The sequence below is a fragment of the Kogia breviceps genome, chromosome 6 (assembly GCF_026419965.1).
Source record: "Kogia breviceps isolate mKogBre1 chromosome 6, mKogBre1 haplotype 1, whole genome shotgun sequence".
Classification (NCBI taxonomy): Eukaryota; Metazoa; Chordata; class Mammalia; order Artiodactyla; family Physeteridae; genus Kogia; species Kogia breviceps.
This window is the reverse complement of record NC_081315.1, coordinates 18,019,504-18,036,763: the sequence shown is the minus strand read 5'-3', so window position 1 is coordinate 18,036,763 and position 17,260 is coordinate 18,019,504. Positions and strand designations below refer to the sequence as shown.

The 17,260-nt window shown below is 42.5% G+C and overlaps 1 protein-coding gene across 1 annotated transcript in view; it reads right to left on the bottom strand.

Annotated features, from left to right (window-relative positions):
* DAPP1 (dual adaptor of phosphotyrosine and 3-phosphoinositides 1) overlaps positions 1-15,963 on the bottom strand; it is a 63,320-nt gene extending 47,357 nt beyond the window's left edge. The window contains exon 1 of the mRNA XM_059066912.2: positions 15,714-15,963. Coding sequence (XP_058922895.1) covers positions 15,714-15,814 — 101 coding nt within the window. The 5' untranslated portion in view covers positions 15,815-15,963. The remainder of the gene's footprint in view (positions 1-15,713) is intronic.
* Positions 15,964-17,260: the final 1,297 nt, after the last annotated feature.

Below are 17,260 nucleotides of genomic sequence, written 5' to 3'. Positions count from 1 at the left end.
ACGCCAGGTATGTACAGGGTCAGAGCCCTGCATCGTGGGGTGAGTAATTCAGGTGAGTGCAGTCAGGCATGCTGAGACGAAGCTGGGAGGAGACTGATGCTGTCTTATACTGGGCCCTGGATGCTGACAGTTCCTTGGCTGATGTCTACAGGGCCTTTTATGGATTAATACGCATATACAGTAGCTCATTACATAGAGTCCTAATTGCACGGGCCTAAAGTTCCTGCAATTGGGACTGTGTTTAACATTTTTTTATTTTGTTCTTCTGATTATTAGATGGCAGAGTCAAATTTTAAGGGGCTTGAAACTGACAAAATTTGGAAGTCTCTGTAAGAAAACTAATATAAAATTACCAAAAAAGAAAAGAATAATTATTTAGAATGAGAAATCCCAATAGATTACACATTTTAAAAGCTGACATCAACAAAATGAAAAGGCAACCTACTGAATGGGAATAAATATTTGCAAATCATATATCTGATAAGGGGTTAATCAAAATAGATAAAGAACTCATGCAGCTCAATAGCAAAAAAACCAAATAAGCCAAAGCAATCCGATTTAAAAATGGGCAGAAGATCTGAATTGACATTTTCCAAAGCAGGCACACAGATGGCCAACAGATATATGAAAACATGCTCAACATCACTAATCATCGGGGAAATGCAAATCAAAACCACAATGAGATACCACCTCGCACCTGTTAGAATGGCCATCGTCAAACAGACAAGAACTCACAAGTATTGGTGAGGATGTTGAGAAAAGGTTTGTGGGCATGTAAATTGGTGCAACCACTATAGAAAACAGTAGGGAGGTTTCTCAAAAACTTAAAAATAGAGCTACTATATTGACCCAGCAATACCACTGCTAGGTATTTATCTGAGGAAAATTAAAACACCAATTAGAAAAGATATATGCACCCTCATATTCATTGCAGCATTGTTTACAATGGCCAAGACATGGAAACAACGAAATGTCCATTGATGGATGAATGAATAAGGAAAATGTTATATATATATATATATATATATATATATATATATATATATATATATATTCAGCCATAAAAAGAGTGAAATCTGGCCATTTTGACAACATGGGTGGACCTTGAGTGCATTATGCTAAACGAAATGTCAGACAGAAAAAGCTAGATACCGTATGATCTCACTTATATGAGAAATCCAGAAAACAAAACAACCAACCAAACTAAACTAAACTAAAACAGACTCAGAGATACAGAAAACAAATGGATAGTTGCCATAAGGGAGGGGGTTATGTGTGAACTACGTATAGGAGATTAAGGGGTACTAACGGCCAGATAGAAAATAAATAAGCCACAGGCATGTAGTATACAGCATAAGGAATATGGTCAATAATATTCTAATAGCTTTGTAGGGCACAGATGGTTACTAGATTTAGCATGGCAATCATTTCATAATGTGCACAAATGTCAAGTCACTATGTAGTACACCCTGAAACTGACATAATATTGTATGTCAACTGTATTTTGATTAAAAAAAGAATAAAAATTCACCACACTTTAACTATGAAAATATAATAAATAAGTAAAAATAAAACAACAACAAAAAACAAACGAAAAACCAAGTTCATGGATATAGAGAACAGATTGCTGGTTGCCAGAGGTGGGGGAGGAAGGGATAGTGAGATGGGTAAATGGTACCAAAAGGTACAAATTTCCAGTTAGAAAATGACTAAGTCATGGGGATGAAATGTACAGCTTGGTGACTATAGTTAATAATACTGTATTGCTTATTTGAAAGTTGCTAGAAAAGTGGATCTTGAAAGCACTCATCGCAGGAAAAAAATGTTTTGTTCCATGTGTGGTAATGAACGTTAACTGGACTGACTGCAGTGATCATTTTGCTATATACACATTATCAGATCATTATATTTATTTTACTCCTGAAACGAATATAATGCTATATGTCAATTATATCACAAATTAAAAAAAATAAAAAACTGACAAATATCACAAACATTTCAAAACTGAGAAAACAACTTATATTCATTAATTGTTTACATATCCTTATACCTTTTGTTCTCTATACTTTTGGCCATGTCATCTCTGGTTATTTCTTCCTCTAAAAACAATTGTATACTACAATTTCCTATATAGAGAATAGAATAAGAATTCAGTCTTTTACCTGTAATGTTTTTTTAAATTATCGATAGCATAGAAAAGTGATTTTCAACTTCACGATGTGATATTGCTAATGAAAGTTTTAGAACCGTTGGAAAATTTGCGAACCTCTATCAAATTTCTTTCAGAAATGAGCTGTAAGATTTCAGGGTATTTAAAATTGTAATGTGCAGGGACTAATCTTAAATACTCTTTGAGTTGACTACATTCCTTTTAACTACATCACTAGGGTCTGTGCAAGGCCGAGGACCTGAAGCTGAAGCCTCGTCGGCTTCACTCTCTCACTTCCGGTGATTATAAAGTCCATGTCTGCTTTTTATTTGTTTAAAAATTAAATAATTAAAAATGTTTAACTTAGTAAATAAAAGCCACATATAATTCCTCTTCGCAGAGAAAATCACAACCAGCAGCTTGGTGTATATTTCTAATTTTTGTACGGTGTGTGAATAAAGTCTAAACCCTAATAAGACCCTTATTCAATCTTTGTTTACATATTACTAATGATGCGGAACTCACTACTTGTATAGGCAAGCCCATTCCATGCTTCCAGGATTGATGGCCAGAAAACTCTTGCCTATATATCAAATTACCATTTCTTGCTGTACGGCTTTCAACAGATGGTCTCAGAGCTACTTCTTGGAGTTACATAGATGATACTTATACAAATAGTTAGAAGCATTTAGAATGTTCTCTCTTTTGCTTCCATCGTCTTCAACTTCTCCTTTTACAATAGATTTTCAGTCCCTTGATCACCCAGAGAACTTATCTCCTCTGAATACCTCCTAAATTTTCAAAATCTATCTTCAAGGTAAGATCTGACGTGCAAAACAAAGTCCCACAGGCTCTCCCCATTCTGGCTGCCAGATATGCTGTAAGGCAGCCCAAGATTGCGTTCGTTTCTTGACAGTTGCATCATGCTGCTGATTCACGCTAGACCTGCTGTTGATTAAAACCCCCAAGCAAGTCACCTTCCTCTGCAGCTCTGTCACTTCTCCCACAGCTGCGTTAGAAAGATGATGCTTTTAGAATTAAGTGCAATAAGAAAATTCTTTGCTCCTTGAAGCTGCCAAGCGAAAAGGAATGCTAATAAGCGGCTAACTTGGGTCACAAGCACCCGTGCAGTATCAGTGAAAATGTTGCAAGATGAGAGCTGGCCTTTATCTCCACTCTTTTCCTTAGCGATGAGCCTTTCTTCTCCAATGACTTCTGACGCGTCCGCTAGGTGACACCACACGAGTAGCAACCTCTGTCTTTCTCATCTGCCAAGGTGACTAATAATAACACCTGGCAGGAAAACTCTCTTATTTTCATGTAGGAACACTGACTTCTTCAATAAACTTCTTATATGAGTCTTTGACTTTTACAGAAGAGAACAAGGTAAAAACTTTGCTATTTATACAATATATTATGAATATGCTGGACACTGTGCTGCGTGCTGGGAATACGGCTTCTCTGCTATTGGGGATAGGGTTCATTCTCCTGAAACTTAAAAAAAAAAAAAAAAAAAAAAAAAAGCCTTTTTGTCTCATTTTCTCTGAAGAAGTAAAAAAGAGCAAGAAATTACTCTTCATAACAGCACTTTCGAAGCAAGTGCTTTTCCCCCAAGGTCCACACATCGTCATAAATAAGTCTCAAGGCTAATAGTCAGCAGAGGCTCATCAAGCTTCCAAAGAATATTTGTACCGGGTTTATGAGATTATCAAACCCACAGCTGGCCTTGAAGGAAACAGTGGCATTATCCCTCCCATGATACAGTAACAAATCAGGAAACACCCACCCACTAAAGAATTTTCATAGCTGCCTCTCAGTAAGATACAGGAAATAAGATCAACCACAGAGAAGGCAGTCGGGCTTGATGCAGAAAGCTGGTCCTCTGTCCTGCCTCTTCTCTCATTCCCGTGCGCTTTACGTTAGAACCTTCTGGGAAATTACGCCGGCCTATTGGAGCCTTCACAGTTTCTTATCCCAATCGGTTTCATTGTCTTAATTTGCTGATACAAGTTTATATCTCATTCTGCTCTGTCCTTTAAAGGAGAGGCTTTCAAACTTTTCGAATTGGCCCATAGTATAAAATACATTTTGCCTCCCTCTCTTTTGCCTCTCTCACTATACACACACACACACACACACACACACACACACACACGCTTACATTATAAACATACACAAAAAACCAAAAAGTGATATAGGAAACAACACTCTTCTTCTAAACACTATTTACTATATTCTTTTCTATTTCTTTTTAACAAATATTGATTGTGACCCACTAAATTAACTTTAAGAACACTCTTGGGTTGTACCTGGTGTTTGAAAAACAATGGGAAGCCTTTCCACTCAATACTCTGAGATTTTGTTAGAAATTCACATTTGCAGCCCTCCTAGACCTGCTGAATTATAATCTGCTTTTATCAAGAGCCCCACATGATTGCTATGCAGTGTAGCATTTGAGAAGCATGGAGCTGAAGAACTCTTGGTCCTAAAAACTTTAACTCATTCCAATGACCTTGATGGTTTGTGTATACAGAGTGTGGTATCTAAAAGTGGAACAAAGAGAGCAAAGAATGTACTAAGGAGCTTTACAGTACTTAGGAAATAAGTACTTAGAGGAAAAGAGAAGGATCTGTGGCAAGTTTCATCAAAAAATCCCCAAATAGCTGCCATCTTAGTGATGGGGACAGTAAATAGTATAGAAGGAGGAGCCTGTGAGGGGATGGAATGATCAGGGAAAACTTCATGGAGGAGGAATACCATGAGTTGGAACTTGAAGAATAGATAGAGAATTCATCAAGTGTGAGAGGAAAAAGCATTCCAACCAGAGCAGTAGCATAAGCAAAGGCACTGAGGTTGACATATGAATGGTGTATACAGGAAACACAGTGCCTACCTGGAACAGAGGGTCTATGTTGAGGAGTAATGCAAAACAAGACTGGAAGAACAAGTGGGCACAGAAATCAGTCTTGCATGTTAAAACATGAGCCATACATCCGTTTACATTACATACATCTTGGGGAGAAAATTTCTTAGTAGCCCACATTTACAGATTATTCATATATTTAATGACATATTTTTCCCCTTCCTGGCAAAGAGAAGTGATATAGAACCTAGATTCTGTCCCTTCAGGCTTATAAAGAGGACATACATTTCAACCCAAAGCAATAATAGAAAATCCTGATTGTGTAAAAAGAGCTAACAGGCGTTGGAGTTGAACAGCCAACAAAAGCTCTCTTCTTTGGAGAATTTTCACTTTTTTTTCAATTTTCAAACTTATTCTCACTTTTGAATGACGCTGACACACTTTCTGAACTCGCTAGACCAAAGATGGCAAATGCATAGCCTATGATGCCATGGATAACGGAGCTTTTCTTAAGGCCATGGATAACATAGCTCATTGATCTGTCTTCCTGTTCGCTAGGTCTGTGCTCGGCCTCAGAATCCTGCTAACACAATGATGATAGAATTAAAAAATGAATCTATTAGGCAATCTCAATCTAAGCAATTTTAACTTGGGCTCATGTGTCCTCAGCACTCGAGTCACTCCATGGGATTTGCTTGACTGCTGATTGCCTTTGTGTCCATTTGTTCACACTGTTGGTACTAGACACTTTGACTTCGTGAAAACAAGAAGCCCCTTGATGCTTTAAGCCATCAGAAATCATGGATTAAGGAAAAGGAAATGAGCAGAAACTAGCACACCATTGTAAGACATTTATACTCCAGTAAAGATGTTAAAAAAAAAAAAAAGGAAAAGGAAATGTCTTATTTAGCTCAAAAACTATCAGTGCGGCAATTTGTATTATAGTCAGGCCATGGCGTATATTAGGTGACAACGTGGTGTTGACCACATAAACGTGTTAAGTCCCCTGTTCACAAATGTGGACTTACCTTTCCATTGATCATAGCAAATGGACCCTGACCAAGGAGAGACTTTGCAAAAAGTTTGCAAGTTCTAGGTCTCATAGTGTGATACATAGGGGAGGCTGAAGAAAGATCATAGTCTTTCCAATCAGGAGGTTTCTGTGATGGAACTAGCTTGTCTGAGGCTTTCCACATTGCCATTCTAAATGTCCACATTTACAAATGCTAATAGCAGAGCTAAATGGTGAGACCAGCTGCCCCAGGCTTTAGGAAACATACCTGAGGGATGACAGAGGCAGAGTATGTGAGTATTTGGTCAAACAATGAACTAAGGGTGGGGCCCCCAGTGTTTTTTTGCTGGAGTCAAGGCTCAGCTACAGGGAAACAAGACTGAAGGGGTATGATAATTCTGTGGGAGTTGGAAACCAGGATAAACGTGTTCTTGAAGGAACCTGATGAAAGAGGCAAGAAGTTCTGAGAGATGGAAACACAGAAAGAGAGAGACTCAGAGATCCAGAGACACGGATGGGCACAAAAAGTGAGAGATACATAAGTCAAAAGCTGTAGAAAGAGAGATAGACAGACCTAGAGACAAGAGAAAGGCACAGAGGCTCATGCAGATAGCCGGAAGCACGTTGGGACAGTGACCTAGGGAACACAAATAGAGACCCAATCAGAGTGGTCCAGAAGACAGAGGCAGAGAAACCAAAGGGAGAGAAAGATACAGACCCACAGAGGATGACTTGGGCTGTCAGAGACATGAGAGACCCGAGGGCAGAGTCACAGATGGGGAGATGGGGGTGGGAGGCCAATTGCATCTCATTCCAGCAGAGGTCCTGTCCAGTCCCCAGGTCAGCCTGCACAGTACACGAATGGCTGTAAAACCAAAATAGCATCATTGCTCCTCCAGTGGTTGGGGCTCAGGGAATGTTTGATTTGGACTGGGAACCAAAGCTCAGAGACTGACTAGAAATACTATTTCATGGACAAGAGCTTGAGGGGGACTTGAATGCCTGGGCAGAGATCCCAAGGCAGAGGCTCTCTCAGGAGGGCTCATCTCAGAGCGGAATCAAGCTTGACTCTGCACTTACTGTGGTTACTCTTCCATCCTCTATACATCATAAAATGCTGCTTCAGGGTAATTGTCTTTGGACTGTAGTTTCCATTGACAACCTACCATTGTGGGTTGGGACAGGAGACAGAGGTCACTTTCAGGAAGCTATAACTCTAGGAAAAAGTGCCAAACTTTGGGGGATGTAAAAAAAAGATCTTTGTTTCATTAGTTAGTTCCTGTCTATTCCATTGTTCAGATACTGCCTCTAACCAATGTCAATTTGTCGCAGCAGTAAAAACTTTTGTTAAGAGGACTGAGTGAGTCTGAGGGTAATAAATACAAGTCCATCACCTGTGTTGGTGTGGTGGGCTGAAGTCAGGGACCTTGAGTTCTGGTCTTGGCTTTGACCCAACTTGGGACAATTCAGATATTTAGACATCTGCTCTTTGTCAAGTGCTGAGCTTGGATGGAATACACAAATATGAGTAACCTGCCGCCCTGCCCCTAAGGAGATCACTGTCAGAATGAGTGTGCTGCGCTCAGCCTAGATCAGCTGGCCAAACCTCTTAGGGCTTTAAGACCGACATCTAGAAAATGATTCTAAGATTATGTAGAGAATTAACCCAAAGTATAGACTCGACTGGTGGGGAGTCAGATTCGTAGGAGCAAACCCATGAGACCCAGGCAACTTTAGATATTTACAATGAGACAGCAAACAATGGGTGAATTAGAAGAATTTCGTGCCATTAAGATTTTCAAAACTTCTTTGATGCCATTTTGAAAAACTATACAAAAGCAGAACTCATTCTTATTTGGATGTGAATCACTTACGTTTTTAGCTCAGTAGAATTACTGGCTTCCACCCCTGTTCCTTCCTTACTATTCCCAGGTCCTCACTCTAGTTTCTTATACACCAGTCTGTAAACTCTCTCGCTCATTAGTTTTATTGTCTCTGGACTCATTACTATTGATCATGCTCAACCACCAGATTAATCTACCTTAAAAAAAACCCCATGATGACCATGTAGTTCCACGTTCCTATAAACATTCAATGATTACATATTGTCAAAGGATGTTTGGCCAAAGTTCAAACTCAATCTATTTAAGGCCTTCTGGAATTTGGATCAATCTAAATATTCAAATTTTAATACAGGGAAACAGGATAGCCTGGGAAAGACAAGACCCAGAACCTGCTTTGAGAAAGAACAAGAAGCAGATGATGAAAATGTATGCTACCAGAAAGTAAGAGCAAAATTATATGCATGGTACGAGCGCAATTCAATCTACATACACGTGAGTGCGTGTGTGTGTGTGTGTGTGTGTGTGTGTGTGTGTGTGTGTTTCCAGAAAAATATTTTTTAAAGACTGGAGAGAGGGGCTTCCCTGGTGGCACAGTGGTTGAGAGTCTGCCTGCAGGGGACGCGGGTTTGTGCCCCGGTCCGGGAAGATCCCACGTGCTGCGGAGCGGCTGGGCCCGTGAGCCATGGCCACTGAGCCTGCACGTCCAGAGCCTGTGCTCCACAACGGGAGAGGCCACAACACTGAGAGGCCCGTGTACCACAAAAAAAAAAAAAAAAAAGACTAGAGGGAAGTTGAGCAATTATACAAGAAAATAAAAATATTAGTATAATTAATACCCACATTTAAATAATACCCATATTTTAGGTGGAATAATTTTTAACTTTTTGCCAGATTTCCTTCATATATTTTTGGATGAATATTTTAAAAGCAAGTTACAGATATCATAGCACTTTAATCTTAAGTAATTCAGCATGTGTCTCTAAAAAGCAACATTCTCTTACATAGCTATACTTTTATCAAAACAAATTAAGTTGTTGCCCTTAGGCTTTTAAAAATTTAAATATTTTTGAGCAAAGAAAGTCTAACAACAGGTAACAGGAGCAGGCACTGGTAGTCGGGGAAGCAGGACCACAGGGAATGTGTAGGTGACCGAGTGACAGCCAAGACTTAGCTACGTGCACTGTGGTTGGGTTCAGACAGGTCCACCTCGGGGAGCAGGAACCAGAGGATGGGGGCTCAGACTAGGAATTTATCCGAGTTGACAGGATAATTGAGAGGAGTTGGTGGGAGCAAGAGATTAACCCAGGCTTAAAACAAAACAACAACAGGCTAAGTGTATGGTTATGACACTAGAAACTAGAAGAGGAGAGCCAGGTGGAAGCTTTCTCATAGAGTGTAGCTGAAGGTGCACACTCTGAGAGGTAAAGACCAGAACAAGACTGAACGATGAGTAACTGCTGGGTCCCAGGGACTGGGAGGGTCTGAGTCCATGCGGACACTTGTTATTTTCTGAATATTCATATGTTTTGCCACTTTTACTGCTTTATTCATTCCATTTTCTCTTTAGAAAATGTCTTCTTCTCTGCCTTCAACTGACAAAAGTCCTACGGGTTCCAAGGCCATCTTCTCCACATCCAATGATCTCCTTCTTTCCTGCCATCTGCTGTGTTCTTTATGTAGACACTGCAATGACCCTCAGTCCCTCTACCCTGCATTCTAACTCCACCCACTCGTGCATTCTCTGTCCTCTGCACTGTGAACTCCGAGAGGGGACAGCCACTTCTTCTTACTGTCAGTACCTCCCACACTGCCTTGCATAATGTCATCATTCAACCGACGGGTCTATGAATAAATGGAAAAGAGAATGAATGAAACAAAGTGACCCCACTCAATGTGGAGAACGTGTGTGGCCAGATTTCCACATGTAAGTAGAAGGAAGTCACCGTTGCCCATAGAGGAACAGAAACACGACAACTGAAGAGGAAATTCGCTTGAGTCCAAGCAGAGATCAAACTGTACACTAGTTACATACTCTCGCTCGGCCACAAGACAATCACCTTCCATTTTTAGAGTCCAAGATTACAGAATTGTGCCCAGAAGAGGAACAAGCTTTTTTGCTCTACTTGGTATCAGCTCTGTAAACAGCTTCCTTTAAAGCTTTGAATTTACTATGCTTTTCTTAGCCCATTCGATTTGCCTAGCCCTGAAGAAAGGAATCTACACACAATTCAAAAACGTTCTGATGAATTAGGATATTGATCTGGCTTTGTATGCATGTCTGTTATGTAAAGAATGGGAAAGAATGATGTCTTTTAGTAAAAAAAATGTGTTGGTGGTAGTAATCACAGAACTTTTTCTTCTCTCAGTTCTCACTAGCACTAACAGTGCTGATATAATAAGCAGGAAGTTGTGTTAGTGAAGCATGTGGGCTCTGGAGCCAAGCACCTGGATTTGAAGGTTTATGAGCGTGTCATCTTGAGCATGTGATAAAAGCTCTGTCCTTCATTTTTCTCATTTGGGAGCAGGAATGTCACTAGTGGTAGTATCTACCTGGCAGTGATGTGTGAATTTAATAAGTCATACAAGCAAAAGGCTTAAAATAGTGCCTGGCACATGGTGAGCATCCAACCCTTACTAAATTGCCGTTCTTAGAAGGTGTACCTTCTTCCATCGGTGGAGAGAGAGTCAGCTCTGGAGTACGCGCCTAGGCGCTCTCAGGGCACCACCTATGAGGTCTGTGACCTGGACAGTTCACTTGACTGATCTGAAGTCACCTTCTGCATCTATAAGATGAGTATGATCATACTGTATTGATGGTGTTACTGTGAAGGCCAAACGCTGTGAACGACCTGATGCTGGCCAATGACCCTCCCAACAGGAGGGCAACCTGGTTTGGTGGAATAAGCATTGACTTGGGACCCAGATTCTCTGGGACTCCAGGCAGCTTGATTTCTCTGCTAATGAGTCTCCTCGTGTGTAAAGCTGGAACGTGGATACCTTTTGAAGGCCAGAGCTCCTGTATGCAAAATGTCTGCCTCTTCATAAGATCTTGCTTTGGTTATTGTTACTTATTCCCTGGGTCGTCAGCAAACCACCACGTGAGGGCCAGTTCCTACCAGGGTACATGTTTTGGTGTAGACTGTGAGCCAAGCATGGTTTTATGTTTCTAAGTGGTTAGGGGGAAAAAAGAAGAAGAATATTTTATGACTCATGACAGTTGCATGAAATTCAAATTTCAGCGTCCTTAAATAATATTTTGTTTGAACACCGTCACAGTCATCTGTTTCTGTGTTATCTATGGCTGTTTTTGCATGACAATGGCAGATGTGAGTAGTTAAGCAGAAATCATAAAGCCTGCAAAGCCTAAAATACTTATTACCTGGCTCCTGACAAAAAAAGTTTGCTGGGGCTTCCCTGGTGGCACAGTGGTTAAGAATCCGCCTGCCAATGCGGGGGATATGGGTTTGAGCCCTGGTCCGGGAAGATCCCATATGCCGCGGAGCAACAAAGCCCGAGTGCCGCAACTACTGAGCCTGCGCTCTAGAGCCCGCGAGCCCAACTCCTGAAGCCCGCGTGCCTAGACCCCGTGCTCTGCAACAAGAGAAGCCAGCGCAGTGAGAAGCCCGCGCACCGCAACAAAGAGTAGCCCCCTCTCACTGCAACTAGAGAAAGCCCGCGTGCAGCAACAAAGTCCCAACGCAGGCAAAAATAAATAAATTAAATAAATAAATGTATAAAAATAAAACAAAAAGTTAAACCATACAAAAATACTAAAAAAAAAAAAAAAAGTTTGCTGATCCCTGATCTGCTCTAACCTTCTCTTATATGGGAAGCAGCAGAGAAATTAGAGAGTTTTTAATTAATTTACTTAAATATCCAGAGCTTAGAATCTACTTTCTTGACTCTGACAGCACAGCCAAACACAGACACTTCCTTACAAAATTTGAGATGGGAAAATATATAAAAAAGGGAACATTTATTATATTTCTTGCTTGAAGGAATATGTCTGACTAGATAATTTGAATATTTAATTTAAAAATATGCTAAAATATTTTTATTTCACAGTATCCCTTTTGTGTCTGTAGTTATATAGTTTGTAGTTACATACAAAACTACATTGTTTTGTAGGAACCTTTGTTATAATCAAAGAATTGCTGGAATCGTAAATTGTTAACTGATTAGCAGTTCTATCCGAGCTTGTTCCTTAGGTGGTGCCTCAGATATTCACTATCTGTTTCACAGCCCCGTGGCTTCATTTTGGAAGCAACACACAGCCTGAGCTCTGTTCCCAGAGTCCACCTCCTGCTTCGCTGACCATTCTCCACAGCCTTTGCCCCTCCCTCCCCCATCCCATTCGGCCAACGTGTAAGTGAAGCTGAGCAACCACTGCAAATTGTGTTATTTCCCCTTTGCTTCTGGATGCATTAATATGTTTAGGATGAAGGAAAGTAAGTGTTTTTAGACGGATACTCTGCAAATGAGACACAGAAATGCATCTGAGTTGCTTGATTTAGGTACTTGAGAAAGAATGTCTTCTGAGCAAGTCGTGTGTGTCCTAGAAAGGCAGGGGATGGATTTGCTGCAATGCAGGGTTTAATTTGCAGAGCTTACAGATGCCAGAACCCGAAGAAAAATGGGACCAAAGAACAAAGATGTATGCCATCTCTTTAATTTAACCACCACCTTGTTTGTTTGTATCTATCAAAACTACAAATGTAAGAACCTACCCAACTACTCAGATAACCTGTTAAAAACGATTTCAAAATGAACGCGTTAAAACCAGCCATTTTTTATCTATCAACTGCTTTAAATCATTTTGTTTTTAAGGAGCATTTTAAAAACTGAATTAATTACAAGTTTGGGGGTAGATTATACCTAACCAGTAGCCTAGAGGTTCAAAGAAGAAGTTTCATTTTATTCAGAATTCTGCCAGAGGCAACAGGTCATTTTCAAGTTTTCTCAGATCTTATGACCTATGAGAGGTATATCAGGATTGTCCTAGAGGCACAAGTACTAACTCAAGTCCATTATTAAATTCTCAGGAATTTTGTAATCTTGTTGTTAAACCCTTGGCAGCTTGAAGATGCCTGTGATCGGCGTATTTATACCAGGGGAACAGGCAGACTCTCGAGTCAGAGCTTTCCCTCACCCAGGTGGTTTGTTAACACACCACTGAGTATATTTTTTTTAAATGCTTCTGATGCTTCTTCTTGGGGGGATGAAAATGTTCTAAAATTGATTTATGGTGAGGTCATACCACTCTTTAAAGGCACCACAGGTTATTGAATTGTACACTGGAAATGAGTGAGCTCTATGAGCTATAAAATATACCTCAGTAAAATTGTTAAACAAAATGCTCCCAGACCCACAGACAAAATGTCAACGTTCATTAATGGCCTTAAGATTCAGGTACATATCCAACAAACAAGGGCACATTTACTCAGTGCTTCCGATGGATTTCTATTCTATGCAGTGATTCTCAACCTCGGTCTTGCTCTGAAATCACTCGGAAAGTTTAAAAAGAAAATGCTCACCCCCAAGATACTGATGTCATTTGTCTGGTGTGTGGCCTGGGCAGGAATTTTTGCATTTTTGTTTGTTTGTTTGTTTGTTTTTGCGGTATGCGGGCCTCTCACTGTTGTGGCCTCTCCCGTTGCGGAGCACAGGCTCCGGACGCGCAGGCCTAGCGGCCATGGCTCACGGGCTTAGTTGCTCCGCGGCATGTGGGATCTTCCCGGACCAGGGCACGAACCCGTGTTTCCTGCATCGGCAGGCGGATTCTCAACCACTGCGCCACCAGGGAAGCTGGGCAGGAATTTTTAAAGACTCCTTGGGTAATTCTAGTGCACAGCCAAGGTTAAGAACCGCGACCATAGAGCAATTTCGCTGGACCACTGGAACTTGCCTGTTGTTGCAGAAACCGTCTTCCAATGTTTAAGACATTTCCAGGCTTTCTGAAATAGTGAAGTATGGACATAAAAGCACCTTTTTGGGAGGGTTTCTGGGTTGTACTGAATGTCCTCTGCACACGGAGGGAAGACACAGTTCTGTTTCCTAGTGGGTTTTACCTAAGGTTGCTTCCTGCTACGGGAACTAAGGTGGGGAGAAGAGACAGTGTTTAGCTCATCTCTGTCATCCGCGCGAGGGCCAAGGGCACTCAAGCACAGAGCCTAGGCTCAAAGATTGTTGAATTAAAGCACCAGAGCTGGGCTTCCCTGGTGGCGCAGTGGTTGAGAGTCCGCCTGCCGATGCAGGGGACGCGGGTTCGTGCCCCGGTCCGGGAAGATCCCACGTGCCGCGGAGCAGCTGGGCCCGTGAGCCGTGACCGCTGAGCCTGCGCGTCCGGAGCCTGTGCTCCGCAACGAGAGAGGCCGCAACAGTGAGAGGCCCGCGTACCGCAAAAAAAAAAAAAAAAAAGCACCAGAGCTGAATATTTCCTTTGTCTCTCTTCTCCTCTGTGGCTTCTTACCGATCGTGGGCTGGGAATCCATATAACCAAACACATAAACAATGATCGTTTAATAACTTCATACGGATCTAAGTGAGAGCCCAGGATCCAGCTTTAGTGCCTGGATTTTGTGACACCCATTTTGGTTGCTCAGGAAACATTTTACCTCTGTAGTTTGGGGATTTGCTCTAGAAGGCTAGAGGGGTCCTGGAGCTCTGACTACCCACAAGGGGAGTTTACTGAAAAGTCTAGCTGTTACGTTTGATTTACCTTATGAAGGTGAAGTTCAATTCTGAGACCTCACGTTTAAAATCTAAAGACAGGACCTATTGAGAACGTTTACAACACCCCAAAATACAATCTCTGCAGTCTTGATGCAGAGAGATTTTTTTCTCTGGTTAAGGACATAGACTTGGCAGATTGGAATCCTGACATGTAACTGATGTGTGACCGCAGGCAAAGTTATTCAACCCCTTTGGTGCTTGTTTTCTTCCTTTGTAAGATGGAGATGATCGCAGCTCCTCTGCCCTCGAGTGTTCGTGGAGATTAGAGCTGTTTCCTGAGGCAGCAGGTGCAGGTACTTCTCACCTCTTGGGAATCACAGGTGTCAAAATCAGCCTCACCAGGCTATTCCCGGTGCTTCAGGGGAAAGGAGCAGTTTCTCTAGGAAATCCCCTACCCCTCTCTGGTGTAACATTTGCTTCTTTTATTAAGTATCCTGATGAGCTGTTTCATCTGGTCCCTTCTTAAAGACAGGGCTACAGTGCCTCTTCCTACCTAAACGTGTAACCTGTCTGGGGCAGAGAGTTTTATCCTCTTCCTGACTTGTTGGTACTTAAAAGGCTCAAAGTTGCCCTTACAGACATGCATGCATACGAGAGCTCACAAATGCAGTGTCAGGAGAAAGAAACACGTATGGGACACTGCTGCAGACACTTCCTCGTTCTCTCTCTTTTGAAAAAGTCCCTCTCCCTCACTGCAGGGTGTAGGCTTTCTGTTTATCTCACCAGCAGCGCAGCCCTCTTACTGCCAGAAGCTTGGAGCTCAGAACTTTTTATAGCACATTTATTCGTAGACCAGAGCAATAACAAGGAAACCCAGCAACAACCGCGACTACAGCCCGATTGTGGCCTTAATCTCAAAGAACGTCCAGCGTTTGACTTTTTGGCCCCATTTTCCCCACCTGCTTGTTTTCACATCTGGAAAGTTAATCCATACTTTCACAATGGCATTGGGCCCCAACAGACACAGATGAGTAAAGTGGAAAGGATAGAAGATTGGGGTGTCAGAGAGAAAGGGTGCTAAAGATAATCATTCATCGAGATGAGCATCTGCATAGGTGTGAGGAGTTAAGGTTCACCCAATAAGCGCTTGGAAAAGGGGACCTGCCCTCTTACCCCAAGTCCTGGAGCAGCTCAGCTTCTCCGTCCGACCTGCTCCACAGATCTGAAGGATCCTGGGTGCTCATTTTCCCTTCTAGAGATTCTGCTCTGCCCATTCGCACCCCTCGCGTCCGCTAAGCCCCTGCGAGGTGCTCTGGGCAAGAGGCAGAGAGAGAGAGACACGTCCTGTTGCCCTTCCCAGCCTCCCCGCCCCTCTGAGAGAGAAGCAGCTGTAGCTGAGTCTCCAACCAGCCCTTAAGGAAGTGAAACCCGGTTACTCCTCCCACAGACACGCCCCACTCTGGCGCCTAGTTGCTGGCAGGAGCGCTGTGTCCGTCAGGAAACATGCAAAGCTAGGTAGCACCTCTGAGGACTCCCACACTGCACCATGCCCCACGCAGCTTCGGGCAAAGGAAATAAAGATCAAACCGCTTCAGCTGAGAGTGGCTCTCAATTCCAACTCTCTTCGTGAGGCCAAACCATAGTTTTCCCTTAGTGCTATTTGCCTCTGGTTTGTCGAGGATACACTCCATCACCGACACCTTCCGTCTCACACGCAAACATAAGGGACATCGAGGAAGCTTCCGGATCAGGAACATCTTTCAAAGGGGTAAAGAAATCACACTCAAACCACTAGCTTCCATCAGGAACTCTGGTTTTTAGCACTTTCTCAATATTTCTGCTTCAATCACCCAAGCTTTCCAGCATACCCTTGACATCCAGGGTGAGCATGATTCAGGGACAATTATCGTTCCTCCGTGGAAGAAGGATTGGGTGACGGGAAGGTAGGAAAAGGTGCAGGGGGGCCAGCCGGGTGCCCAGCTAACAGGGCAGGTTAGAACTCCTTTGAGTTCCACTTCCTTCCCTGGGCTTACTCACAGCTGGTATTGCTCTGGGTCCCGACGCATGCGTAGAGAACGCCAGCTGCCTAAAAGTCCAGAAGGGAAACTGTCATCACTCTGAATGCTGGGGAACTGGACAAAGTACCGTAATGAATGAACAAAGAACATATGTTGCTTGCTGTGTTCTCTCTGTATGTACCCTGCAGGAGAGAGTGTGCTTCTCTTCTCTCTCGGTCTCTCCCTCTTGTCACACCTGACTCACTCAGGGCTCACCCGGGAGCTCCATAGCTCACTTCTCCCAGTGCGTCTGAAGGCCAGCAGCTCGTTAGAATGCAGAATTTGGGTTCATCCCAGCACCTCAGAACCAGTATTTGCATTTAAACAAGATCCCCAAGTTGACTCCTGTGCCAGTTAAAGTTTGAGGAGACTGCTTTACAGGAAACCAAGATAGCAGAGCTGTTCCAAGAGGAGAGGCTGGTCTGCACCTGGTATCATTCCAGCTTTTCTTACCCTCCTTCCCTACGATCTCTGTTTGTCAGCGATGTGTGAGACCCTGGCTCACTCTGACTGCCAGGGAGAGCTTCCTGGGTAGACACTGAGCCCTGGTAACACACAGGAATGATGGTTCAGCAACATTTAAAATTCTCTTGGCTACAGTTTGTTCGGAGAGAAGTACAGTGTCCACCTGCAGCAGAGGCCAGTCCTGGCCGGGGAGGTGCT